General features: G+C 47.2%; 1 protein-coding gene across 1 annotated transcript; it reads right to left on the bottom strand.

Moving 5' to 3' along the window:
- On the bottom strand, positions 1 to 26,766 carry CLDN7 (claudin 7). Its single transcript, XM_079952188.1, has 4 exons — positions 26,454 to 26,766; positions 7,864 to 8,028; positions 3,177 to 3,261; positions 1 to 1,551 (listed from the first exon to the last, which is right to left on the bottom strand). Exons 1-4 carry the CDS (start codon positions 26,674 to 26,676, stop codon positions 1,383 to 1,385), a joined length of 642 nt encoding a protein of 213 aa, XP_079808314.1. The 5' UTR covers positions 26,677 to 26,766; the 3' UTR covers positions 1 to 1,382.

Consider the following 26,766-nt stretch of genomic DNA (forward strand, 5'->3'; position numbering starts at 1 on the left):
TTTTGTCCAAAACATTCTTGTTTATTATGTACAAAAAAATATCAATTCCCAGCAAGACAAAGACAATTAATAATAAAAAATATGCGCACGCACACAACATCAAGGAGTCTTGGTGCTTTAAATAAGGCCACATTTAAAAATCTAGGGATACCTCCTTTCTTGAAGACCAGCAATATTTTCCCTCCCCCTTTTCCCATGCAATTAAAAGCAAGTATTTAAAATCTATTAAAGCAAGCAAGTATCTCCAAGTATAGAAAAGTTCCCGACACACGATTTAGGGGGCATTTACTGGGAAGTTTTTAGTGGTGGGATAAAGTGAAGGGTTGGAATTAACAGGCCCCAAATTAGAATGCCCATTAATATTGGTAATAGGAAATAGGCAAACAGGTTGTTTTTCCCAAGGGCTCTGGCTTCAATGAGAGTATCGTATTTTTGTAGGCTGGGGTCAAATGTTTTCACCAGAACCCTAGCAAATTTATGGGGTGGTGGTGTATTTTTGTGTGTGTGTATAAATTCAGGGGTATTTGCACACAGAAAGACCCACCAATGATTTTCGCAGCAAAGCAAACCTTCACACTTGCCTCTAACGCCACACAAAGCAATTAGGGTCAAATCCTGCCACCCTCAACACCTTCCACCATGCAGAACAGCCTTCCTAATATAAACCATTTCTACTCGCCCCAAAGTGAATGCTCTGTATACTTACACACAGTTACAGATATCACTGGGGATTTTCCAGTAGGGCTCCATTCATTCTCCCCAACCCCCCAAAATATAAACGCTTGTACGACAGATAGATGTAAACACCCCAAGGAGAAACGAGCCGTTGTTTTAAAGCTCAATTTGCTGGTGTTCAACGACCCAATACAGACGCACAGTTAAGTGCTAAATTCACCAGTCTTCCCAGTTCAGGAGTTGCTTTCAAACAAACTTAAGGTTTGTGGTCCTGTGTTTTAGGTCTGTCGCAACTATATATATGTCCCTGAGTAATCTTTTTAAAAAATTATATTAATTTGGGAGTCTGCGGGGGTGGTAGGTGGAGAAGAGAGTTCAATTAACAAATTATCTGTGTGTCCCCCCTCATTCCAATAAGTCGGCGTGGAAGTGTTGTGTTTACACCATCTTACATTAATCACTTACGATTATTCCTATCCATTAGCAAAAGAATTACACGGGGAAATCGCAAGCTAAAAAATAGTATTATTTAGTAAAAAAAGAAAAAGTTGGTGTGAAATGAGGAAACATTTAAAAACGCCTCTCTCAGGTGGGGGAAGGAGTTGCTGAGGTCATGCCAAAAAGTTCAGGGTGGTCTTTCCACGCCTCTGGTCCAGTGGTATTCTAGGCGTGGGGGGGAAGGGTGAAGGAACTGTCAATCAGGAAAGCTAGACATATTCTTTGGAGCTGGGAGGTTTGGAGATGGGCTTCCCCTGGGGGTACTGGCGCCCCCTGTAGGCGGTCTTCCCGGGGCAGGAGCAGGAGAGGAGCCCGCCCCCTAAGAGCAGCAAGGCAGCGCCCCCCCAGCCGATGAAAATGGCGTATCCGAATTCGTACCTGCAAGGAGGAGAAAGGTGAGTCATAAAGATGCTCCATCGGTCCAGTTTATGCACACATTTTTCTTTCTTATTTATTTCATTTATTGTTTCCCACAAGAGGGACGCAGGTGGCGCTGTGGGTTAAACCAGAGCCTAGGACTTGCCGATCAGAAGGTCAGCGGTTTGAATCCCCGCGTTGGGGTGAGCTCCCGTTGCTCAGTCCCTGCTCCTGCCAACTTAGCAGTTCAAAAGCACGTCAAATTGCAAGTAGATAAATAGGTACCGCTCCGGCGGGAAGGTAAACGGCGTTTCCGTGCGCTGCTCTGGTTTGCCAGAAGCGGCTTAGTCATGCTGGCCACATGACCCGGAAGCTGTACGCCGGCTCCCTCGGCCAATAAAGCGAGATGAGCGCCACAACCCCAGAGTTGGTCACGACTGGACCTAATGGTCAGGGGTCCCTTTACCTTTATTGTTTCCCACAGAGCAATCCAAAGCAATTTTAAACAATAAAAACAATTTCAAATCCAGTACACATACATACTGGGATAAAAATCGCCACTTAAAAGGCTTGATGGAAAAGGGAAGATCTTAAATAGGTGTTGGAAAGACAGGTACAGTGGGGCCTCACAAGACGAAAAGAATCCATTCCGCGATTCTCTTCGTCTAGCGGTTTTTTCGTCTTGCGAAGCAAGCCCATTGACGGCTTAGCGGATTAGCGCTATTAGCGGCTTAGCAGCTTTTAGCGGCTTATCGGCTTAGCGGATCAGCTGATAAGTTGCTTAGAAAAAGGGGGGGGAAGGGGAAAAAAGTCAGAAAAACTCGCAAGACATTTTCGTCTTGCAAAGCAAGCCCATAGGGAAATTTGTTTTGCGAAGCGCCTCCAAAATGGAAAACCCTTTCGTCTAGCGGGTTTTCCGTCTTGCGAGGCGTTCATCTTGCGGGGGCACCACTGTATTCCACCTGCCTGGTATATAGCAGGTGGAGTTTTCGAAAATGCACATACATCTAGCATAAATAACCGGGAGATGCAATCCCGGCTTGGTAAAAATATACTAAAGCCATCGCACAATACAGTGGTTCCTTGGTTTCTCAAGCGCCTTGGGACTCAAACAACTCAAAACACTGCAAACCCGGAAGTAAGTGTTCCGGTTTGCGAACTTTCCTCGGAAGCCAAACATGCTCCGTTTTGAGTGCCACACTCCCATTTTGAGTGTTATGCTGAGGTCTGTATGTTTTTGCTATTTATTTTGCGTTTTTGCGGTCTTTTCCTTTTGTTTTGGGCAAGGTTTTGATGAGGTGAAGAAATCAGAGAAGCCCAGTGTTATGTACTGAACTTCTCACCCTGGGCCAGCAGGGGGATACTGTAGATAGTTATGCAAATGAAGGATCGAAAAGTGACGTTCAATGATTGGATAGTTTTAGAAAATGGCAACAGTTGCATTGTTCTGGAGCTCTATATAAGCAGGCTGACTGAGCTCCTCGGCCTAGTTCTGTTCTGGCATCTGAATAAAGAAGAGCTGTTGAAAGAATCGCTGGGTCGTCTGACATGTTTGCCCACAACTTAACACCCAGAGCTTGTGGGGTTTGGGGGCCTGCATTCATTCCTCTCCCCCCCCCACCCGCCGCCTCAACCGGAAAACTCACTTTGCATTTGTCGGTATGATAGTGTTGTAGAAATCTCTCACGGTCTGGTGGCCGATCCACGAGCAAGCAACGAGTGCGCAGAGCCCTGGGAAAAAAGAGAGAAGGAAGGTGGGGGGGGGAGAGAAAATAATTTATATAACAGCTTCTTTCTCCTCCATGCTGTTCAAGCAACAGCCTGGAAAACTCAAGAGTTCCATGCTCAATTTCGACATGCTTAAAAAGGAAGCAGTTTGTATTTTGTTAGATAAAAAGTGGGAAACCCAAGAATTACCAACGATAGAAGAATGGCAGATGAAGATGATGGATTTTTCGGAGCTAGCCGACCTAACCAGAAGAGTCCGCGACCAGAAGGAGGAGGAGTATCAGGAAGAGTGGATTAAATTTAATGATTACTTAGTTAAATATGTTACGTTAAATTAACTGAAAACAGCTTGCAGATACTTAATTGGCTTAGGATTTTATTTATGTTAGGTGATGAATTAATATGTTTAATTTCATAATGTGAAGATCTAAGGATATTAATGTTTAAGTTAAATTTTATAAGAACTGGGATTTGGAAAACCGCTAAAAGGACATGCAGTGAAATTCAACCAAGGGGAAGCGAGGAAGTCACTTAATGTTAATAAGTGTAATTTTCAACAAGGCTATGATTTATGTTTGTTTGTCTTATGTGTGTGTTTGTTTATAATGTTGTGAAAACCAATAAAAAAAATTGGGTGGGGGAGAGGAAGCCATTTCAGTTCGAAACCCATAATCTGTTCTGGATGCTTTAAATCAAGATTCACGGGGGGGGGGGTTGGACTAGATGACCCTCGGGTCCCTTCCGACGCCACAATTCTACGACTCCTTTGCTAGTTCAGTTCATAAAGAACATGGGAAGAGACCTGCTAGATCAGGCCAGTTGCCCATAGAGTCCAGCATCCTGTTCTCACAGCGGCCAACCAGATGACTATTATGGGAAACCCACAAGCAGGATTCAAACTCAACAGGCCTCTCCCCCCCCCCCCCCGGATTTCCGGAAACCAGCATCACTTCCTCTGACGGTGCAGGTAGGGCCCAGCCATCTTGGCTAGTCGCAATCCATAGCCCTCTCCTCCTCCATGAATTTGCCCGGTCCTTTTTAAAACCCATCCAAGTTGGTGGCCTCCTGTGGCAGGGAGTTCCGCCGTTTAACTACCTGCTGCACATACAAGTTTGTCCAAACGACGCTCGGAAGTTTTATCCCCCCAGCATTCAGGATGTTACAAGCTGCTGCCCGGAAGTTTTAAAAAAAGAAAAAGATATTTACGACTTTATAGACTCTTTGAGCCCTTTATGCTCAAAGATCCTAATTGTTTGCGGAGATAAATGCCACTCAGGTGTGTGCATGTCTTCTTACGTATTTTTAATCTTTGTTGGAAGCCGCCCAGAGTGGCTGAGGAAACCCAGCCAGATGGGCGGGGTACAAATAATAGATTATTATTATTATTATTATTATTATTATTATTATTATTATTATTATGCCCCATTCATCTCACACGGCAGAAGCCACTTTAAACAGTCATGGCTTCCCCCAATAGGGATGTGTAGTTTAAGGGTGCTGAGATTTGCCTCATACAGCTATGGTTCCCAGAGTTTGGGAACTGTTCTGTTCTGCCATGGAAGGACACCATGTGGAGTCCTGTGTCCAGTTCTGGGCTCCCCAGTTTAAGAAGGATGTTGACAAGCTGGAACATGTCCAGAGGAGGGAAAGCAAGATGATAAAAGGCTCTGGAAACCAAGCCTTATAAGGAACGGTGGAAGGAGTTGGGCAAGAGATACGATAGCCATCTTCAAACTTCTGAAGGCCCGTCACCTGGAAGATGGCGCAAGCTTGTTTCCTGTTGCTCCAGGGGGCAAGGAAGGGGTGGCGCCGTGATCTAAACCACGGAGCCTCTTGGGCTTGCCGATCGGAAGGTCGGCGGTTCGAATCCCTGCGACGGGGTGAGCTCTGTCCCAGCTCCTTCCAACCTAGCAGTTCAAAAGCACGCAAGCGCAAGTAGATAAATAGGAAGGTAAACGGCGTTTCCGTGCGCTCTGGTTTCTGTCACAGTGTCCCGTTGTGCCAGAAGCGGTTTAGTCCTGGCAGCCGCATGACTGGGAAAGCTGTCTGCGGACAAACACCAGCTCCCTCGGCCTGAAATGGAGCTGAGCGCCGCAACCCTGTAGTCGCCTTTGACTGGACTTAACCGTCCAGCGATCCTTGGCCTTTTACCTTTAGGATCTGAACCAGTGCAAGAAAGGAAATTCTGTCTAAACATTAGGAAGTAGGTCTCTGAAAATCTTTAAATGATATACCAAACTTTGTACAATAAAATACAAGCTGTGAAGCTTTGTGTATTCAATAAATAGGATGTCCAACACTGAACAGTGATTCCGGATATTGACTACTGTTTCGTAGAATTCTTCGTTGGACATCGTATTTGTTGAATACACAAAGCTTCACAGCTTGTCTTTCATCGTACAAAGTTTGGTACATCGCTTCATTTAAAGATTTTCAGAGACTCTGAGACTAAAGATTTCATTTTGAACTTTTTATGGTTTGAAGGCATTCTAGAAAGATTGTCTATTACGTATGTATATTTTCATCGTGTTGCTTAGACACTGTTGACGTGAACATTAGGAAGAGCTTTCTGAGGTGTCCAGCTTTGGCTCTCCCTTCATCGGCCATCTCTCTGAGATTCCTTAGCTGCGATTCCTGCATTGCGTGGGCTTGGACTAAATGACCGTCAGGGTTTCTTTACTGCTGCACAATTCTACAAAAAATATCTCCAGCGATTAAGCCAGCTAAACCTAACACCCCTTTCGCCATACTCCGCCAGCTGCCTAATCCTGAACAGCTCTTCCTAGAAAGGATTGCGTAGCCTCTTCTGAACAGAGGAGGAGAGATGCCACAGGTTCATTCCTATCAGAAATTAGAGCCCAGCGAGGGTCCAGGTGTGTTTTGCGACTGGCGTGGGTCCAATTGCAACCGCATGGAGATCTCTGGGCACAAGGTTGGCGACAGACATTTCTGCCTGGCTGGCCCCTCCACCTTTCTTAAGCCGGTGAGCAGAATAACTTATTAAAAAGCAGAGACATCACCTTGCCAACAAAGGTCCCTATAGTTAAAGCTCTGGTTTTCCCAGTAGTGATGTATGGAAGTGAGAGCTGGACCATAAAGAAGGGTGATCACTTTTGAAGAATGGATGCTTTTGAATTCTGGTGCTGGAGGAGACTCTTGAGATTCCCATGGACTGCAAGAAGATCAAACCTCTCCATTCTGAAGGAAATGAGCCCTGAGTGCTCACTGGAAGGACAGATCCTGAAGCTGAGGCTCCAAGACTTTGGCCACCTCAGGAGAAGAGAAGACTCCCTGGAAAAGACCCTGATGTTGAGAAAGATGGAGAAGGGGACGACAGAGGACGAGATGGTGGGACAGTGTTCTCAAAGCGACCAGCATGAGTCTGACCAAACTGCGGGAGGCAGTGGAAGACAGGAGTGCCTGGCGTGATCTGGTCCATGGAGTCACGAAGAGGCGGACACGATTAAATGACTAAACAACAACAATGGTAAATTTCATTTTATGGGGGGAGGGGACTGCCTAGACATTCCATTGTGGCGCCCCTGGCCCAGGTTCAAGGTGCTGTTGAGCGATTAGCTTATATATCTGAGTTTCTAACACTGATTCCTATCGCCGCTTGCTGCCGCCCTCCCTCGAGATGGGCACAGTATTCCCTCCTGTATGACAACATCGCTGCTTCTGCACCGCCAAAACAAACAGCCTCTCCCCATTCCACAGATCCAATTTGCAGCCTCCCTTCAATAGATGCTTTGCCTATGGGAACGGGAAGAGCGGTTGCAGAGCTCTTCTCACCAGGCTAACCGATGCTTTTTACCTGTAGCTACCTTTGAAGGTGACCCGGAAACTGCAACTAATCCAGAATGCGGCAGCCAGACTGGGGACTGGGGGCAGCTGCCAAGACCACATAACACCAGTCCTAAGAGACCTGCATTGGCTCCCAGGACATTTCTGAGCACAATTCAAAGTGTTGGTGCTGACCTTGAAAGCCCTAAACGGCCTCAAAGGCCCAGTAGACCTGAAGGAGCGTCTCCACCCCGATCGTTGAGCCCGGACACTGAGGTCCAGCTCCGAGGGCCTTCTGGCGGTTCCCTCCCTGCGAGAAGCCAAGTTACAGGGAACCGGGCAGAGGGCCTTCTTGGTGGTGGCACCCTCCCTGTGGAACACCCTCCCACCAGATGTCAAAGAGAACAGCAACTACCAGACTTTTAGAAGAAATCTGAAGGCAGCCCTGTTTAGGAAAGCTTTTAATTTTTGAGGCATTACAGTATTTTAATATTTTTTTGCAAGCCGCCCAGAGTGGCTGGGGAAGCCCAGCCAGATGGGTGGGGTATAAAAAATATATTATTATTATTATTATTATTATTATTATTATTATTATTATGGCTGTGTTCTTGCCTCCCGAGTCAGAGGCATTGCGATGCTTCTAAAACCCAGTTGCTGTAAACAGCAGGAAGGGAGATGGCTTTTGCGTTCGAATCCTGCTTGTGTGTTTTTCCCCTTTGGGGATGGCTGAGAATGCCCCCCCCCCCTTTTGCACTGATCCAGCGGCCATTGTTCTTCTTAGGCCCACATAGCAGGAAACGGGCCATTCCTAGACCGACTTACCTGCAACCATGAAGATTATGCCTCCTGTCATCGCAATCCGAGCCTTCGTCACCTTGTCCTCGCTCCCGCAATTGGTGCATTTCATGCCCATGGTGGCGACGCCCATGCCAATCGCCCCCAGTACCAGGGAGACCACCATCAGCGCCCGGGTGGCTTGGCGAGACGCTGCAAAGATAAAAGAAGGAGATTCAGAAAATGCGAATGCAATGCTTCTCTGCAATAAGGCTACAATTCATAGAATCATAGAGTTGGAAGAGGCCGCAAGGGCCATCGAGTCCAACCCCCTGCCAAGCAGGAAACACCATCAGAGCACTCCTGACATATGGTTGTCAAGCCTCTGCTTAAAGACCTCCAAAGAAGGAGACTCCACCACACTCCTGGGCAGCAAATTCCACTGTCAAACAGCTCTTACTGTCAGGAAGTTCTTCCTAATGTTTAGGTGGAATCTTCTTTCTTGTAGTTTGGATCCATTGCTCCATGTCCGCTTCTCCGGAGCAGCAGAAAACAACCTTTCTCCCTCCTCTATGTGACATCCTTTTATATGTTTGAACATGGCTATCATATCACCCCTTAACCTCCTCTTCTCCAGGCTAAACATGCCCAGCTCCCTTAGCCGTTCCTCATAAGGCATCGTTTCCAGGCCTTTGACCATTTTGGTTGCCCTCCTCTGGACACGTTCCAGTTTGTCCGTGTCCTTCTTGAACTGTGGTGCCCAGAACTGGACACAGTACTCCAGGTGAGGTCTGACCAGAGCAGAATACAGTGGCACTATTACTTCCCTTGATCTAGATGCAATACTCCTATTCACTGTTTCCCCAAAGTCTGGCAAAGGATTTCAAGTTCATTTTTTTATCTGCCCAGGGTCCGTTCGCTTGCTTTTTAAAGGTACCAATTTAAATTTACAGCAAACACTTTCAGTTTTTTTTCTCCTTTAAGCATCGGCGCACAAATATTTCGCGGTTTAAAAAAAAGAAAAACAGCTGGGTTGTATCGCAAATGTTTGCCGTTTTCAAAATAGAGACATTTAGGGATGTGTGACTCACTGGGCGCCGTCGATTTCTGGAGTGAAAAATTAGCTGGAGACTGTAGGTTAAAAACCACAAATTTATTCTGATTATTAATACTGGCAGTGTTCACTGGCAGACATAAATTATTAGATGTGTAAACACAAATGGAAGTTAAGAATATTGCAGCTGTTGTATAAGGAATTGTTAATACGACAGGAATGTAATGGGATTAAATAAGGGTTTGGGAGCAAAAATTAAAGTAAATTTTCAAACATTCAATTCTAGCACGCGGGGGAGCACTTAAATTATGTAATTGGGTATTTGACTGATTGATAGTGGAATTGATATTATAACTTGGTATTGATACAATGAGGCGTATATTGGATGATTGTTACTGAAAACTAATAAAAATTATTTATTTAAAAAACACACCCACACATTTAAAAGGTGTGGCTATTTTTTTTTCCCCAGGGCTGAAATGGCACCAGTAGTGAAGGTAAGTGGAATCGAGATGCGTTGATATATCACCACACACATCAAAACCACATGTCTTTTTATGAGGACGGAAGCAAAGCCTTGAGGCATGGAGATTGCCTCACCCCAAATATTCCCACTTGACTGCTTTAATCTGTGGAACTGGAACTGTCACAGGCGCAACATCATCCACACTTGAAGGAAATCCATCTTTAAGTGTGGCAGCACCTGCCCTCGAACTCGGGTCCCGCTTTCGGGCTTCCCACAGGCATCGATTCTGGTTGGCCGCTGTGGGAACCGGATACCCGGCTAGATGGGCCTTTGGCAGAGTTCTTCAAATGTTCTTAAACAGGGGTCAGCAAACTTTTTCAGGTCCAACGTCCCTCAGACCTTGTGGGGGGCAAGACTATATTTTTTGGGGGGTGAGAACGAATACCTATGCCCCACAAATAACCCAGAGATGCATTTTAAATAAAAGCACACATTCTACTCATGTAAAAACATGCCGATTCCCAGACCGTCCGCAGGCCAGATTTAGAAGGCGATTGGGCCGGATCCGGCCCCTGGGCCGTAGTTTGCCCATTCAGGTTCTTAAGCCCCACTGATCCTCTGTCAGAGAGGATAAATTGCATGGTGGAAGAAGATTGGAAGAAATTTAAAGTTTATCTACAGAAACATTGTAATTAAGGAATGTTAGAAGGATGTTGGAATGAAGTAATGTGGTTTTAGCAGAAATGATATAAAGGATTAAGTACAAATGGATTGTTAATTGGTGAAAGAACAGAATGTAAAATTATAGTATATTAAGATAAATTTTTAGGATAAAAACAAAGATGGAAAGGATTTGCTGAAATATCTAATTGAATTAGAATACAAAAAAGGGAGGTGTGAGGAGGTCAAGGAAATAAGCAAAGGAAAGAAAGTTATGTAAAGGATTGATTTGTTTTTTTTTCTTTAATTATCTGCATCTTTTTTTCTCTGTTTCTTTTTTTCTCTTTTGTTCTTGTATTGTTTTGTATTTTTATTTTTTCCCCCTCTGTTTAAATATGTTTTTTATTCTTTTTATAACCTTTAAAATCTCAATAAAAATCTATTGGGGAAAAAAAGAGAGGATAAATTGCAGCCCTGCCCTTTTCCTGCTACCGTTTGAATGTTTGAAACCGGAGTTTACTCATGGCCCGTCCCTTCCCCAGGTAAATACCAGGCGTGCAAGTTTCAAGAAGTTACACAAAGCAACGAAAGGTCTTTGCGGCAATTTAAAAGCACGACTCCGGTCTGTGAGTCAGTGTGGGGCACTTTCTTGCTTCTGTCCCAGAGCCAGAAAGCTGTCTGTATACTTCCCAAGGTCAGCAAGGTCTAATCTTGCCCCTTTCTGAAATTTATTCGTTGGTGCGTGCTTTTCTTTTTGCAAAGAGTAAAATAAAATTGCATAACTGTGACAATATATGTTGGAAATGTAAAGAAAAGGAAGGAACCTTTTATCCTATGTGGTGGACCTGTCCCAAGGTGAAAGACCTCTGGGAAAAGATTTATATGAATTGAAAAAAATGTTGAAATATACATTTATAAAGAAACCAGAGGCCTTTTTTCTTGGAATAACAGGTTTGGAATTGCCCAAGAAAGATGTTAAATTATTTTTGTATGCCACAACTGCTGCCTGTATTTTGTTAGCTAAAAAGTGGAAAACCCAAGAATTACCAGCGATGGAAGAATGGCAGATGAAGATGATGGATCTTTCGGAGCAAGCTGACCTAACCGGAAGAGTCCGCGACCAGAAGGAGGAGGAGTATCAGGAAGAGTGGATTAAATTTAGTGATTACTTAGTTAAATTAACTGAAAACAGCTTGCAGATACTTAATTGGCTTAGGATTTTATTTATGTTAAGTGATGAATTAATATGTTTAATTCCATAAGGTGAAGATCTAAGGATGTTAATGTCTAAGTTAAATTTTATAAGAATTGGGATTTCGAAAACTATTAAAAGGACATGCAATGAAATTCAACCAAGGGGAAGCGAGGAAGTCACTTAACAAAGTTAATAAGTGTAATTTTCAACAAGGCTATGATTTATGTTTGTTGATGTGTTTGTTCGTTTGTTTATAATATTGTGAAAACTAATAAAAAATGTTGACCAAAAAAAAGAATAAAATAAAATTGCGATGAAGGATGGTGGAGGCCGTGCCCCATTGGTGAAGCAGCGGCGGCACTCGCCCATCTCCTGTTAGAAAACACTTGGGGGCAGTAGTGTAACATGGGCTGCTGGTGCCCGGGGCAAGGCAGAGTGCGGGGAAACAGACGGAGCCCATACGCACATTCGACCCAGGAGATCACGGCCGCAGAGATAAGAAAAGAAGAGTCATTCCACTGTCTGGAGAGAAGTTACTTCCTGGAGAAGCCATTTTCGACAGAGCCCAGCGACGGAAGCAAGCAAATGTATCGAGGCGGCACTGGGTGTCAAAATTTTGCGCCGCTAAGAATTTGCCACCCTGGTTCCCCCCCCCCATGCTACGCCGCTGATCAGGGGGCAGGAGACAAAAATGGGGGTCAATTGGGTGAGAAACACCCCTATTTTTCATCGGATGAATGTTGGAAGCTGTTAACGGAGAAATCTGAGGGTTCCCTTGGACAAAAAAACAAGGACACCAGCCAGGAATACCGGAGCAAAACAGCAGCCAGTAGGCTTGGTCTTGATTGAAGACTGTCGCGACAGGACTCCCACCTGCCACAAGGTGGAACAAGATGGAAGCCCCGAACAAGAGAAGACCCCAACTTTTATTAGCTACTAGTCCCCCATGCTACATCATTGACACATCACAAAGAGGAGGGGTTGAGGGAGGAGTTGTGGTGGTAACCTGAGTGTCTTGTCACCTGTCCGGTTCCTCCTTTCCCCCTCCCCATGATTACATTCCTGGAGGCAAAGAGGAATTCACTGTTTCCTGCCCCCAGAGGGAAGGTCTGGTCACTGTCCTTTGTTTCAGTCTGTACTGAATCCACTTCTGTATGCAGGTCCTTTGTGAGTGTGATGATCTTCTGTCTAGGACCATCAGGGTTGGCATGCCAACTGGGTACGGCTCCCGCTTGGGGGATTATGGCGGCCTTGTGTCAAGTCTCCCCCCTTTGATAGTCCTTCCTTCATGGTGTAAAATAAAAGTGGAACGGTACAGATCCGATGTACAGCTGATTTTCTATGAATTTATAACAGAAGCATCGCGTATGTCGTGTGTGAGTGTGTGTGTCGTGTTTGCACAAACTGAATGACTGGCGGGGGGGGGGGGGTTCCTGCAACAAAGCTATGCAGACACAACCCGGCCCTTCCTGCTTTCAGCCTTTAATTTTGCCCCAAATCCCAATGAATGACTTTTGTTGTTGTTGTTATTGTATAGTCTTTTAGTCATGTCCGACTCTTCGTGACCCCCTGGACCAGAGCACGCCAGGCACTCCTGTCTTCCACTGCCTCCCACAGTTTGGTCAGACTCATGTTTGTGGCTTCGAGAACACTGTCCCACAATCTCATCCTCCATCATCCCCTTCTCCTTGTGCCCTCCATCTTTCCCAACATCAGGGTCTTTTCCAGGGAGTCTTCTCTTCTCATGACGTGGCCAAAGTCTTGGAGCCTCAGCTTCAGGATCTGTCGTTCCAGTGAGCACTCAGGGCTGATTTCCTTCAGAATGGAGAGGTTTTATCTTCTTGCAGTCCATGGGACTCTCAAGAGTCTCCTCCAGCACCAGAATTCAAAAGCAACCATTCTTCGGCGATCAGCCTTCTTGATGGTCCAGCTCTCACTTCCATACATCACTACTGGGGAAACCATAGCTTTAACTATACGGACCTTTGTCGGCAAGGTGATGTCTCTGCTTTTTAAGATGCTGTCTAGGTTTGTCATTGCTTTTCTCCTAAGATGAATGACTTTACTGTTTGCTAAACCCATTGACTGGCGCTTGATTGGGGGCGTAGAGGACTCTGAGGTTGGCAGTGCAGGGTTCCCAAGGGTTACGAACTCTCTCCCGGGGTTGAACTCTACAGTACTGGAGGGAGTGGGGCAGATTGACCCAGACCACCCTTCCACAAACCTGGTGCCCCCCAGCTGCTTCGGATTGCAACTCCCAGCAGCCGCTAGGGGGCATCAGGATCTAAAGCCAGGCCCCGATTTTCGTTGGCTTTTTGCCAAGGAACAACCTGGTAGGTTAAAAAGGGATTCAAAGTCTAAGCCATTTGCTAGCAGGACCTATAAAGCCACACCTTGCTTAACGCTTAACGGATTCAGCAAATGTCGTAAAGGTAGGAGTCGCCGCCGGACTCCTGGGTTCACGGAGAGAGCCGAGAGGAGCAATCGAGGGCCTCCACCTTGCCTGCCTGCCACCGCACAACGCTCAGCCACCCAGCCCAAAAAGTCCTGCCCCGTTTTGTGACTCAGCGGGGCGCTGGCATCTAAAGGGAAGGGGAGAGTCTCAACAGATTCCTCTCCCCGCCCCGCCAAATATATATATATATAAATCAGGTGATTTGAGGCAGATCGCACAATCACTGCAAGGTCACTACCGACAGTGCTAAAGGTGCCATTCTGCACTTGTCTTTTAGTGTGGTGTGGCAGTAAACTTTGGAACTCCTTGCCAATTGATTTCAGAAAGGCGCCCGTGCAGTTCGCTTTTCGGCGCTGCTAAAAACAGGCATATTCAGATGTTGAGAAAGTTGCTGCGAGTTTTAATCTGTTTTTAGCCTGTTGTTATTTTATAAGCCTTAAATTAATGCTCTTCATTCTTCTTACTGGTATTTTAAATCTTTTTTTTTTTTTTCATTGCTTTGAGCGTTGTTTTGTTACAATTGGTGCATAAAGCTTGTGAAATGAGATGGAAATAACTCTTGTGGAAAGCTAAGCATTCTGTCTCATCTCACTGCTAGTTAGAAGCAATTTTACAAAAAGGACCCCCCTTTTTCTAAAAAATAAACGCTACCTGACGGGACGCAGGTGGTGCTGTGGGTTAAAGCCTCAGCGCCTAGGGCTTGCCGATCGAAAGGTCGGCGGTTCGAATCCCTGCGGCGGGGTGCGCTCCCGCTGCTCGGTCCCAGCGCTTGCCAACCTAGCAGTTCGAAAGCACCTCCGGGTGCAAGTAGATAAATAGGGACCGCTTACCAGCGGGAAGGTAAACGGCGTTTCCATGTGCGGCTCTGGCTCTGGCTCTGGCCAGAGCAGCGATGTCACGCTGGCCACGTGACCCGGAAGTGTCTCCGGACAGCGCTGGCCCCTGGCCTCTTGAGTGAGATGGGCGCACAACCCCAGAGTCTGTCAAGACTGGCCCCTACGGGCAGGGGTACCTTTACCTTTACCTTTAAACGCTATCTGAAAAGCATGGTTGTACATCTTTCCCTTCTAATATTTGAATCTGTTTGTGCTTGACTAGATTAGCAAGGCTTCCCCATCCTGGTGCTCTCCAGGTCTTTTGGACTACAACTCCCATCAGCCCTAGCTGTCTGGGGCTGATGGGAGTTGTAGTCCAAAAGAGCTGAAGCATGCCAGGTTGTGGCAGGTGAGGGGATGGCACTGCCATGAATTTGGAGACATTTGCATCTGCTTAAATTCTCTACAGGGACGCGGGTGGTGCTGTGGGTTAAACCACAGAGCCTAGGGCTTGCCGATCAGAAGGCCGGCGGTTCGAATCCCTGTGATGGGGTGAGCGCCCGTTGCTCGGTCCCTGCTCCTGCCAACCTAGCAGTTCGAAAGCATGCCAGCGCAAGTAGATAAATAGGCACTGCTCCGGCGGGAAGGTAAACGGCATTTCCATGTGCTGCTCTGGTTCGCCAGAAGCGGCATAGTCATGCTGGCCATGTGACCCGGAAGCTGTACGCCGGCTCCCTCAGCCAATAAAGCGAGATGAGCGCTGCAACCCCAGAGTCGGCCATGACTGGACCTAATGGTCAGGGGTCCCTTTACCTTTACAGCATTTTAAGTTCCTGTATGTCTTTGTATCAGAAAAGCACCGGGCCAATTCGGTTGGCAATAAATTTTGCTGCAAACATTCCTGAGATCATGGTCTTTCCAACAAGTGGCTCTTGTCCAGGTTTGTTAATTGTCTTACTTTAAATGTTGTGAGGATCCTGTGTCCTTTTAAAATGTGGGGGGGGGGGTTGGGGGGGTTATTGGGTTGTTCTTTTTATTTTGATTATGTATTTTGTGGTTTTACATTTTGATTTTATTCTGTGAACCACCCAGAGACCTCCGGGTATAGAGTGGTATATAAATTCAATAAATACCGTATTTTTTGCTCTATAAGACTCACTTTTTCCCTCCTAAAAAGTAAGGGGAAATGTGTGTGCGTCTTACAGAGCGAATGCAGGCTGCGCAGCTATCCCAGAAGCCAGAACAGCAAGAGGGACCGCTGCTTTCACTGCGCAGCGATCCCTCTTGCTGTTCTGGCTTCTGAGATTCAGAATATTTTTTTTCTTGTTTTCCTCCTCCAAAAACTAGGTGCGTCTTGTGGTCTGGTGCGTCTTATAGAGTGAAAAATATGGTAATAATAATAATAACTTCTGTTGTCTATGCTCTGGTCACCTGTAGGTTAGAGTACTGTAATGGGCTACACATAGGGCTGCCTCTGGAGACAGTCTGGGAACTTCAGCCGCTGCAGGATTCAGAACATTCCACACTAAAGATGTGGTTTACCTTATTTGATGTCCATGTAATTTATTGCACATAGGTTCCACCACAGGAGCAGCCGGGGTTCGCACTGGGGAACATCGTTCCCGCATACGAAATTCCATTATGGACGCCTTTGGTCAAACATTTCATTTCCCATAAACATTTGGACACAAGATTTATCATTTACAGTATTACGGGTAAATCAAAGGAAATTCGGGATGAGGCAAGATTTTGAACGGCGGCTACGTCAACAAAAAACTCGTTTCCTTTTTCTGTTCAAATCAATTCATCCGGGGGGGGGCTAAATTCTGAAGTTGACTTTGTTTCATTTTAAAATTGCTGCATGCATCATTTGTTGTACACTGGACGCTTGGGTTGCGAACGTGATCCGTGCGGGAGGCACGCTCGCAACCTGCAGCGCCGCATCTGCGCACGCACGGGTCGCAATTCGGTGCTTCTGCGCATGCACAAAGCGCGATTTAGTGTCTCTGCACATGTGCGAGCGCCGAAACCCGGAAGTAACCCGTTCCGATACTTCCGGGTTCGGCACAGTGTGCAACCCGAAAACAGAACCTGAAGCGTCTGTAACCCGAGGTATGACTGTATGTTTAAATCACTTAATACTATTCCTCCATATACAGTGGTACCTCGGGTTACATACGCTTCAGGTTACAGACTCCGCTAACCCAGAAATAGTGCTTCAGGTTAGGAACTTTGCTTCAGGATGAGAACAGAAATCGTGCTCCGGTGGTGTGGCAGCAGCAGGAGGCCCCATTAGCTAAAGTGGTGCTTCAGGTTAAGAACAGTTTCAGGTTAAGTACGGACCTTCGGAACGAATTAAGTACTTAACCTGAGGTAGCACTGTATTTGTTTTTCATGGGTCTACTTTGTGTTTGTGTTTGTATGCTGTATATGCCATCCTGTTCCTTTAAGTTCAGTGGTGTCCCGCAAGACGAATGCCTCGTAAGACGAAAAACTCGCAAGACGAAAGAGTTTTTCGTTTTTTGAGTTGCTTCGCAAGACGGATTTCCCTATGGGCTTGCTTCGCAAGACGGAAACGTCTTGCAAGTTTGTTTCCTTTGTCTTGCAAGTTTGTTTCCTTTTTCTTAAAACCGTGCATTCACTTGGAGGAGCAACTCATAGCACGCGGTGTGGTAGCCTTTTTTGAGGTTGTTGAAGACTTTGGTGAGTTTTGAAGCTTTTCCAAAGTCCGTGCTTCGCAAGACGAAAAAACCGCAAGACGAAAAAACTTGCAGAACAAATTAATTTCGTCTTGTGAGGCACCACTGTATATCACTGCTGGAAACACCCGTGGCTTGCTTTGTATGTCCTGTGCAATTGTGTTGCAAGTATCAGCAGCTACACGATCTAGTGTTGAAAAATATCAAGTATGTGCCTTTTTATGTATATTTTGTATATTCTACTTTATTACACAATGTGTTTGCAAGTAGCTCAGTTTGGTTATCATTCATTGGTTGTCTGCCTTGTATCTTATTTCCAGCTGATGAAGACTATTACGAAACAGTAGTATCATTCCAGAGACACTGTCCTTTTGAAGCTTTTGAGACGTCTTCTGTTGTAACTTTTGAAAGACTATTGTGAGACTGTCCTTAGACATCTGTTTTGAACACACGGTCTTCGCTACCACTGTTATTTTGTACATATGAACTTTGATTGGCTTATTCCTACAATTTGAATGATACCATTATTCTATTATATATTCTCTACTAACTATTACCTATGTGTTGTGTTTATATTGTTGTGATTGGTGCAGGATTCAGAGCAAGGTGGTTTGAGGCTATAACGCCAATCCTGGCCTGACCGCACTGGCTGCCGATTAGTTTCTGGGCCCAACGCAAAGTGCTGGTTTTGATGTATAAAGCCTTAAACAGCTCAGGACCACCTGTTCCCATACGAATCAACCCAGATTTCCCTCTGAAGCCCTCCCTCGCGTACCCACCCCCTCCATTATAATAATATTTATATATATATATATATATACACACACACACACCCCACCCATCTGGCTGGGTTCCCCAGCCGCTCTGGGCGGCTCCCAACAGTATATTAAAAACATCAAACATTCAAAACCTCCATAAACAGGGCTGCTTTCAGATGTCTTTTAGAAAAGTCAGCTAGTTGTTCATTTCCTTGACATCTGATGGGAGGGCGTTCCACAGGGCGGGCGCCACCACCGAGAAGGCCCTCTGCCTGGTTCCCTGAAACCTCACTTCTCGCAGGGAGGGAACCGCCAGAAGGCCCTTGGAGCTGGACCTCAGTGTCCGGGCTGGACAATAGGGGTGGAGACGCTCCTTCATGGGAGATCTGGAGCAGCCGTTCTCAACCTGTGGGTCCCCAGATGTTGTTGGACTACAACTCCCATCATCCCTGAGCTCTGGCCTTGCTAGCTAGGGATGATGGGAGTTGTAGTCCAACAACATCTGGGGACCGACATGTTGAGAAAGTCTGATAGAGGCAACACAAGAATTGGCCTTTTCACTGGTGGCTCCCTGCTTAAGAAACTCCTTCCCTTTTTAAGCTTTCTGCTTAAAATATTCTAAGTCGTTCTAAGTTGCCGCATCAAAAAACGAAAACGGCCAATCGATTTAATTTAGAAACAGGCAGGGAGTTCCAAAGTTTAGGTGCTGCTGCACGAAAAAGACGCGATTCCTTCTGACGGAGAGGCAAGTGTTACGTTGCACCCATAACAGTGCCGTTTTTGAACTGCAGTATCTTTTCTGTCCTTCTCTAGGGGAAATGGAGGCAGTGGAAGATAGAGAGAGAGAGAGTTGCACCCATAACAGTGCCGTTTTTGAACTGCAGTATCTTTTCTGTCCTTCTCTAGGGGAAATGGAGGCAGTGGAAGATAGAGAGAGAGAGAGAGAGAGAACAGGGAGACTTGGAGCACCTGAGTGTTTTGGAAAGGGACTTTCACGGCAAAGTTGATACAGGGATTGATCGGAATCCGGCTCGGTTTTGCCGCACCCTTTCCCTTTCTTCTCTCTTGCCTCCCTCCCCGCGGGACCGGGGGGGGGAGGGAGGTGACATCACCCCTCCCTCAGGACAGGTGCGCACGCAGACCTGCCCAGGTGCCACGAACGACGACACACACCAGCCAACCAGCAGGCGAAACAAAGGGTTTCATTGAAACCAGCGCAGGTGGACAGAGTTCAGGGAAAGGGGTGGCGTAGGCAGAGACATCACTTTGCCAACAAAGGTCCGTATAGTTAAAGCGATAGTTTTCCCAGTACAGTGCTACCTTGGGTTACATATGCTTCAGGTTACATATGCTTCAGGTTACAGACTCTGCTAACCCAGAAATAGTGCTTCAGGTTAAGAACTTTGCTTCAGGATGAGAACAGAAATCGTGCTCTGGCGGCGCGGCAGCAGCAGGAAGCCCCATAGGCTAAAGTGGTGCTTCAGGTTAAGAACAGTTTCAGGTTAAGTACGGACCTCCGGAACGAATTAAGTCTTTAACCCGAGGTACCACTATATATAGTGATATATGGAGGTGAGAGCTGGACCACAAAGAAGGCTGATAGCCGAAGAATGGATGCTTTTGAATTCTGGTGCTGGAGGAGATTCTTGAGAGTCCCATGGACTGCAAGAAGATCAAACCTCTCCATTCTGAAGGAAATCAGCCCTGAGTGCTCACTGGAAGGACAGATCCTGAAGCTGAGGCTCCAAGACTTTGGCCACCTCATGAGAAGAGAAGACTCCCTGGAAAAGACCCTGATGTTGGGAAAGATGGAGGGCACAAGGAGAAGGGGACGACGGAGGACGAGATGGCTGGACAGTGTTCTCGAAGGGACCAGCATGAGTTTGACCAAACTGCGGGAGGCAGTGGAAGACAGGAGGGCCTGGACTGCTCTGGTCCAGGGGGTCACAAAGAGGCGGACATGACTAAACGACTAAACAACAACAAGGCAGGAGCTAGTGGCTAAAGCTGGCCTTCTACGGGGAGGGGGGAAAGTTAGGCCTGCAGCCAGGAACCCTGGCTGTTGTTGCTTCATTGGGGGGGCCCTTCTGTCTCCCCAAGAAAGCCAAGCAAAGTTTCTTGCTCTCGGCCCCCTTCCTCTGAATCCCAGCTGTTGGGAACCACAGGAGGGGAGAACGCTTTTGAGGTCAGATCCTGTTTCTGGGTTGCCCAATGGGGGGGCATGCTTGACCACTGGGAGAACAGGATGGGCCCCCTTCGGCCTGATCCAGCTATAGGGCACCCCTAAAGTAGATCCCGCCCTGCAGCTAGGAACCTCTAATCCCGTTTCCTCAACTTTTTTCTGCCTGGCTGCATGCCCAAGCTGCGTTAGACCCCATAATACTCTTCCCCTTTCCCCGCCGATCCACTGGGAAAACCTATCTTCCTGGATTTAGTTCTCAAGGCTTCCTTTCTGGAAAATCTGGGGGTTCCAAGTCCTCTACCTTACGCTAAGGGATCTGTGAAATGGGCACAAAAACCAGCCGCCTCCCCCAGGGTGGAGACGCAGCCAGTTACCAAAACAGATTTCCATATTCCTGCTGCCGCCGCCACCACTTCTTCCCGTGACCCCTGCGGTTGTGTGAGCAAAGCAAGTTTGTTTTCTCAAACAATGAAGGGCGATAAGATTATCAGGCACCCTTGGCACTGAGGTCTGGTTTTATAAACAGAGGCCGGCCCGACTCGGGTATACAGAGACAGAAGCCAAAGCAGATCGCCCTGGTTGTGGAACCCACTGGACCCCAATTCCCAGAGAGGATGTCATAAGCCACACCCAAAACCTGGCGCCCTCCAGGAGCTTGGGGCTACAACTCCCAAACACCGCCTTTTTTAGGGGCAGGGAGGCACAGATGGGAACTGTTGTCCAAAACTTCCCAGGTCAAAAGGGGCTTCAAATCTAGAATCCTGGTTTCTACAGCCTTCCTCTAAACTAACCAGGTCAGCTTCCTTCTTATACATAAGAAGTCGTCCAGTCTGGAAGGGGGAAACACGAGAACGGGGCCTTTTCTGTGGTGGCTCCGCATTTATGGGATGCTCTCCCCAGAGAGGCTGGCCTAGCGCATCCTTTAAGCACCAGGTGAAAATTCTCCCCTTTGATCAGGCCTTGGGCTGATTGGTAGCCGATGTCCTTTTTAAATGTGTTGGGGGGGGGTGTTATTGGGTTGTCTTCGTTCTGGTTTCTATTACGTATTTTGTGTGTTCTTTATATTGTAATGTTACGTTGTGAACAGCCTTGAGCTCTACGAGCAGGAGGTGGCATAAAAATTTAATAAATAATAATCAAAAAAATAAAAAGAGCTGGGCTGGATTTTTGTCCCATGTTGGGAAACCCTCGAGCGCAAGATCCCTCTCCTCATTGGCTATTGGGAGCTGGAATCCTGAAATATCTGGAGGGTCACAGATCCCTCAGCCTTGCCCTAAAAGATCCTGGGTACCTCCGACACCTGCTTCCTCTCCTTAATGGAAGGTATGTTAGGCCTGGAGTCACTGGTCCTACCGGCAAAGACCCCAAACCATTGGCTTCCCTACTGCGGCGCATGTAATCGGCGTTCAAAATTAGCCAGGCGCTAGGCACATTTTAGGGATGCGGGTGGCATTGTGGGTTAAACCACAGAGCCTAGGACTTGCCGATCAGAAGGTCGGTGGTTCGAATCCTCGCGACAGGGTGAGCTCCCGTTGCTCAGTCCCTGCTCCTGCCAACCTAGCAGTTCGAAAGCACACCAGTGCAAGTAGATCAATAGGTACTGCTCCGATGGGAAGGGAAACGGCGTTTCCATGTGCTGCTCTGGTTCGCCAGAAGCGGCTTAGTCCTGCTGGCCACATGACCCGGAAGCTGTACGCCGGCTCCCTCGGCCAGTAAAGCGAGATGAGCGCCGCAACCCCAGAGACGGCCACAACTGGACCTAATGGTCAGGGGTCCCTTTACCTTTTTAGGCACATTTTGCACCTGGCTATTGGCCACTTGCGACCAAGTGGAGATGCCCCGGTTGCCATCCTGGCATCTCCACCATCTGTGAATCCTTAGATCTAAACTGTTTCTACACACTAGCAATACCTCATCTGTCATATTTTACCTGCACAATCAGAACAGATTTCAGGAACCAAAAAGCCATATTGATTAAATACGACTTTTGAGCCTTCCGACCCCAAAATGGCAAATGGACGTTCTGTTTTGTTGTCTGCCACCCTGGTTTAAGGAGCCATTTGGGGCACACCTAAGTTTCTAACACTTCATATAATGAGATGTTTCAGGTGCCCAGCTTCAGATATCTGCCAAGCTACCCGCTGGCTCCTTCGAAAGCAAAGGAGGCCCCACCCTGCTCCTCTCAGTCGACTGGTAGAACATGAGAACCTCGGGGTCGTGGGTTCAAGCCCCACGTAGGGGGAAGATTCCTGCGCGTCACGGGGAGTGGACTGGATGACCCCGCTGGTCCCTTCTGAGTCTACAAGTCTGTAATTCCATGGCAATCTTCGAACAAGAAACAATGGTTTCACAGAAGAGAACCAGGTGCCAGTAACCATTAATTCTGAAGGCGAGTGCTCCTAAAAGCAGTGGCACCCCCAGCTGTTCTGGACCACGAACCCCATGAGCCTCAGCTAGCATGTAATTATTATTATTATTATTATTATTATTATTATTTATTTATTTATTATTTATACTCCGCCCATATGGCTCAGTCTCCCCAGCCACTCTGGGCGGCTCCCAATCAAGTGTTAAAAACAGCCTTAAATATTAAAAAACTTCCCTAAACAGGGCTGCCTTCAGATGTCTTTTAAAGATAGGATAGCTGCTTATTTCCTTGACATCTGGTGGGAGGGAGTTCCACAGGGCGGGTGCCACTACCCAGAAGGCCCTCTGTCTGGTTCCCTGCAACCTCACTTCTCGCAGGGAGTGAACTGCCAGAAGGCCCTCGGAGCTGGACCTCAGTGTCCGGGCTGGACGATGGGGGTGGAGACGCTCCTTCAGGTCTACTGGGCCTTTGAGGCCGTTTAGGGCTTTCAGGGTCAGCACCAACACTTTGAATTGTGCCTGGAAACGTCTTTGAATTGTGCCTGGAAAAGAGGCTCCCCCCCAAAACAGACGGGAACGAGATGCACATTTGGGTTGGGGTGCGATGTGTGGGGAGGGCGAGCTCCAGCAGGCAGGAGGGAAACAGGGCCAGAGTGGAATCTCGACTCCGAGATGGAAGCCATTTTGAGCCAGGAAACACACAGCCCTGAATCACTATTGACATTCTATTGATCACCAGGGACATTCAAAGCGCAAGGCATCTCTCGCCAGAATCATTTCCCAACCAGATCCCTTAGGAGGATGACGACGACGATGACCATGAAAGCCAGCAGGCGGCAGCCATTCTTCCTCCCAAATCTCTCTTTAAAAGGGGGGGAAACCCACCCTGTAACCATATGCTATAGCTTTATAGTACATTCTTTCCCTCAAAGAATTCGGGGAACTGTAGTTTGCCCCTGACAAGGTTATAATTCTCAGCAGCCCCTGAAACCACAGAGCCCAGAATTGTTTGAGGGACAGAAAGGAGATTCAAATGCGCTTTAAAGGTATCGTGGTTCAATTCTGCCCCTCGTTTTTAGAATATTTCATTGCCGCCTTCAACACTTCCTCCTTCTAAACTCCCTGCTCTGCTTCTCAGCTATAGACACAGTTTATGCCGGATTCAGAATCTCTGCGTATATTATATAATAAAATCGTAGAGTTGGAAAAGACCCCGACAGTCATCTATAGTCCGATCTGCAATGCTGGAATCTCAGCTAAAGCATCCATGACAGATGGCCATTCAACCTCATGAATTTAATATATATTATATTCTATGTCCTCAGAAATCTGGACTTAAAAACCCTTGCTCTGTCTTCTGTAGGGCGTTTGGCACCGAAGGAAAGCCTCTCCCACCCAGCCTGTTTTAAACTGTAAGCGCCTCGAGGGCAGAGACCTCTCTGGTTTCACCTATCAAACTCCAAAAGGCAGCCATGGATACGGACCATAAAATAAATTCTCCCTTTCCTGCTCCACCTCTCTCTTTTTATTTTTACAAACAAGGTCAAAGAGATCGTAGCTGCAGGTGGTGACAAGAGAGCTGGCCTTTTGTCATTCTTCACCCGAAAGGTGTGGCTTGAGAGAGGGAAAAAAACCCAGAAAAGTGACCCAACCAGTCCAGGTGGTTTCAGGAAGAGAATTTCGGCAGAAAAGGAGGAAATAAGCGAAGGGGAGAGTTTTGAAGTGGGTGGGTGGGTTTTTTAAAAGAAGAAGTGAAAGCGAAGGGTTTGCAAAAAGAGGACACACAGAAGAAGGAGAAAGGGAATAAAAATATTTAGTGTTGGTGTTTCTAACACACAATTTTTTTAAAAAAAAAAACAACACAAGATGTGGCGATCTCCACCCTCTTTCTGTTTGGAGAAGGAGGGGTGGTGCGATCATTGTGACCCAGTTGTCTAAACAGAGATTTAACAACTTCTTCCCCCTCGATAGCTTCCTTTTTCCCTGCCCGCCCATAATTCAGTTTGCACTGCATTTAATCCCGGTTTAAGACGATTCATAGTCCCACGGGGCTTAACAGGGCTGTAAACTCAGGTAAGTCTGAAAATCCGTCCCTTCCACTATACAGCTGGGAAAGACACACCAGTTACTAATTTAGGGATTCCAAGGTATAAACCGGAGGATTTGGCTGGAAGCGGGGATAACGAAAATGTGTCTCCCGTAAATACAATCTTATAAATACAAAATTGGCCTTCTGGGTGTTCCTTGCTTTTCTAATCTTTACTAAACGTTGCAAAGAAAAAAAGGAAAAATAAAGTTTTGGGGTCTTAAAGGACCACTGTTTATTGGCCATATAAAAGGCTTGATTTGAATCCGCAGCTTGGGCCCAAGAACCATTTTGAATGTGAAAGGAGAAATCAGTTCCTGCTTGTCAAACAAAACTAATCGACAGGATTAGAGAAAGGGCTTTTCAGAAGATGAGCAAATACATTTCCTTTTGTCTCTTAAAAGCCTGTAAAGCCCAGTCCTCCTCGCTTTGCCCACCCGTCACCCCAAATCTTCCTTTGGCAACTAAACAGAAGACAAGCAGAAAGGTCTGGACTGGAGAAAATTGAGGCTGTGGTCCGAAGGAACAGAGAGCATTTGCAAAGGAAGATGTGGGCAGGGACCCCAAAGCAACAAGGGGGCCACAACCCACACTCCAAATATCTAAAGAAAGGAAGCGAGGGAAGTTTCCAGACAAGGCCAAAATTATTTCTGTGTGTTCCTGGCGGGGAGCGTTCCTGACCTGGGTTGGGGCTCCCTGTTCCCTATAGTGTGGGATGGGGAAGACAACAGTTTGAGTTAATCAGTAGCCAAGGGGGCGAAAGGGCAACGAAGAATCGAGCAGGTAAAAGGCCTTTTTTTCTTTTTGCAGGAAGAAAATGGACGCCTGCTGCTCCCGATCTCTCCCTCCAAGCAGCACCGAATTCAACTTCCCAAACTGCAAACCGCCCTGAGAGCTTGCGACGATGGGCAAGATATAAAAATAAAACACCTTCAAGGTTTGGGGAGTGGCCACAAAATGTAATTTTGTGGAGAGCTTAGTCTGTTGCCCCCCAAAGACTTTCTTCCTCAACCTGGGTCACCCCAACTTGACCCCCCTGCCCCACGCTCCTTCCTGCCCTTCAAACCCCACTGCAAACTGCCCCTCCTTCTCTGCCAAAGGCCAAACACGCCCCACACCTGACCCACAACGGCGCCCTTCCCGCTCATCTCACAACCTTGCGCTTTCCTTGTGGTTAAGAAAGACCCACATTCCCTAAAAACGTATCTCTTCCCATCAACTGCTCCTTGCCCCCCCCAAGAAACCCCCATCTCCCCACAGCTGGAATTTACAAACTCCTCTTTTCATGGTGTGACCCACATCTCCAAAAAAACCCACTCCTTTCCTGACACACACCCCAAGAAAAAACACCACCTGGCTCTCTCTCCTCCCCATCTCGGCCCCCAATTTCCTTTTGCTAACCCTTCTACTCGTAAGCAAGCCGTTTTTCATCACGGTTTTCCATTTTAACGCCGCAAGACCCTCCCCGGGACCTCAGGGCGAAGGGCGGGTAATACAGAAATAACGAGACCAGCGTTGCGCAAGGATCAGAGCGCCGGATCTGGGTTCGAATTCCGATCACTAGGCATGAAGTGGGGGCGATGACCTGGTGGAGGGGGGGGGTAAACGATGACCGGGGGGGCACCGCCCTCTCTCAGCCTCACTTCCTTCACAGGGGGGCTGTGGCGAGGAGGATGAAATGGGGAGCAGAACCGCGCGCCCCGCTTGGCGCGCCTTGGATAGAAAAGCGCATCAGGACAAAAGGGGGAATATTATCTCCTCCTTTACTATGGAAGAAAGAGATTTATTTTCCCCCGTTCTGAACAAGGTCCTGCTCTGAAGTGGAGGGCAGGACCCTCTAGCTTCCCCCTTTCCAAAAACCCCACCCCGCTCCCCCCAAAAAACGCAATGTGGCTACTCACAGTCGAGACTGAGGATGGAGTCGTAGTTCTTGCACTGCATCTGCCCCGTGCTCTGATAAACACACTCCATCCAGAGGCCCCTATAGAAGGCTTGCGCGGTGATGATATTCGCCCCGGAGAAAGAGGACATTTGCCACTGGGGCATACAGGTGGCCGCCAGCGCGGCGATCCAGCCCAGCAGCGACAACGTGAATCCCAGCAGCTGCAAGCCCGAGTTGGCCATGGCGCAGGTGGGAGAGAGATGGAGACGCGCGAGTAGAAGCCCGAGGAATCCGGCGGGAGCGAGCGGCCAGGAGCGTACCTGCGCGCCAGG

Source organism: Podarcis cretensis (genome assembly GCF_951804945.1).
Source record: "Podarcis cretensis genome assembly, chromosome: 13".
In the NCBI taxonomy this organism is placed as follows: domain Eukaryota; kingdom Metazoa; phylum Chordata; class Lepidosauria; order Squamata; family Lacertidae; genus Podarcis; species Podarcis cretensis.

Bases quoted from the DNA above. Each gene is read 5' to 3' on its own strand.
- CLDN7 (XM_079952188.1), bottom strand. From the start codon at position 26,676: ATGGCCAACTCGGGCTTGCAGCTGCTGGGATTCACGTTGTCGCTGCTG. The intron at 8,029-26,453 runs GTGAGTAGCCAC...TTATCTTTGCAG, and splicing joins CTCCATCCTCAGTCTCGACT to CGTCTCGCCAAGCCACCCGG. The intron at 3,262-7,863 runs GTAAGTCGGTCT...CTTTTTTCCCAG, and splicing joins CATAATCTTCATGGTTGCAG to GGCTCTGCGCACTCGTTGCT.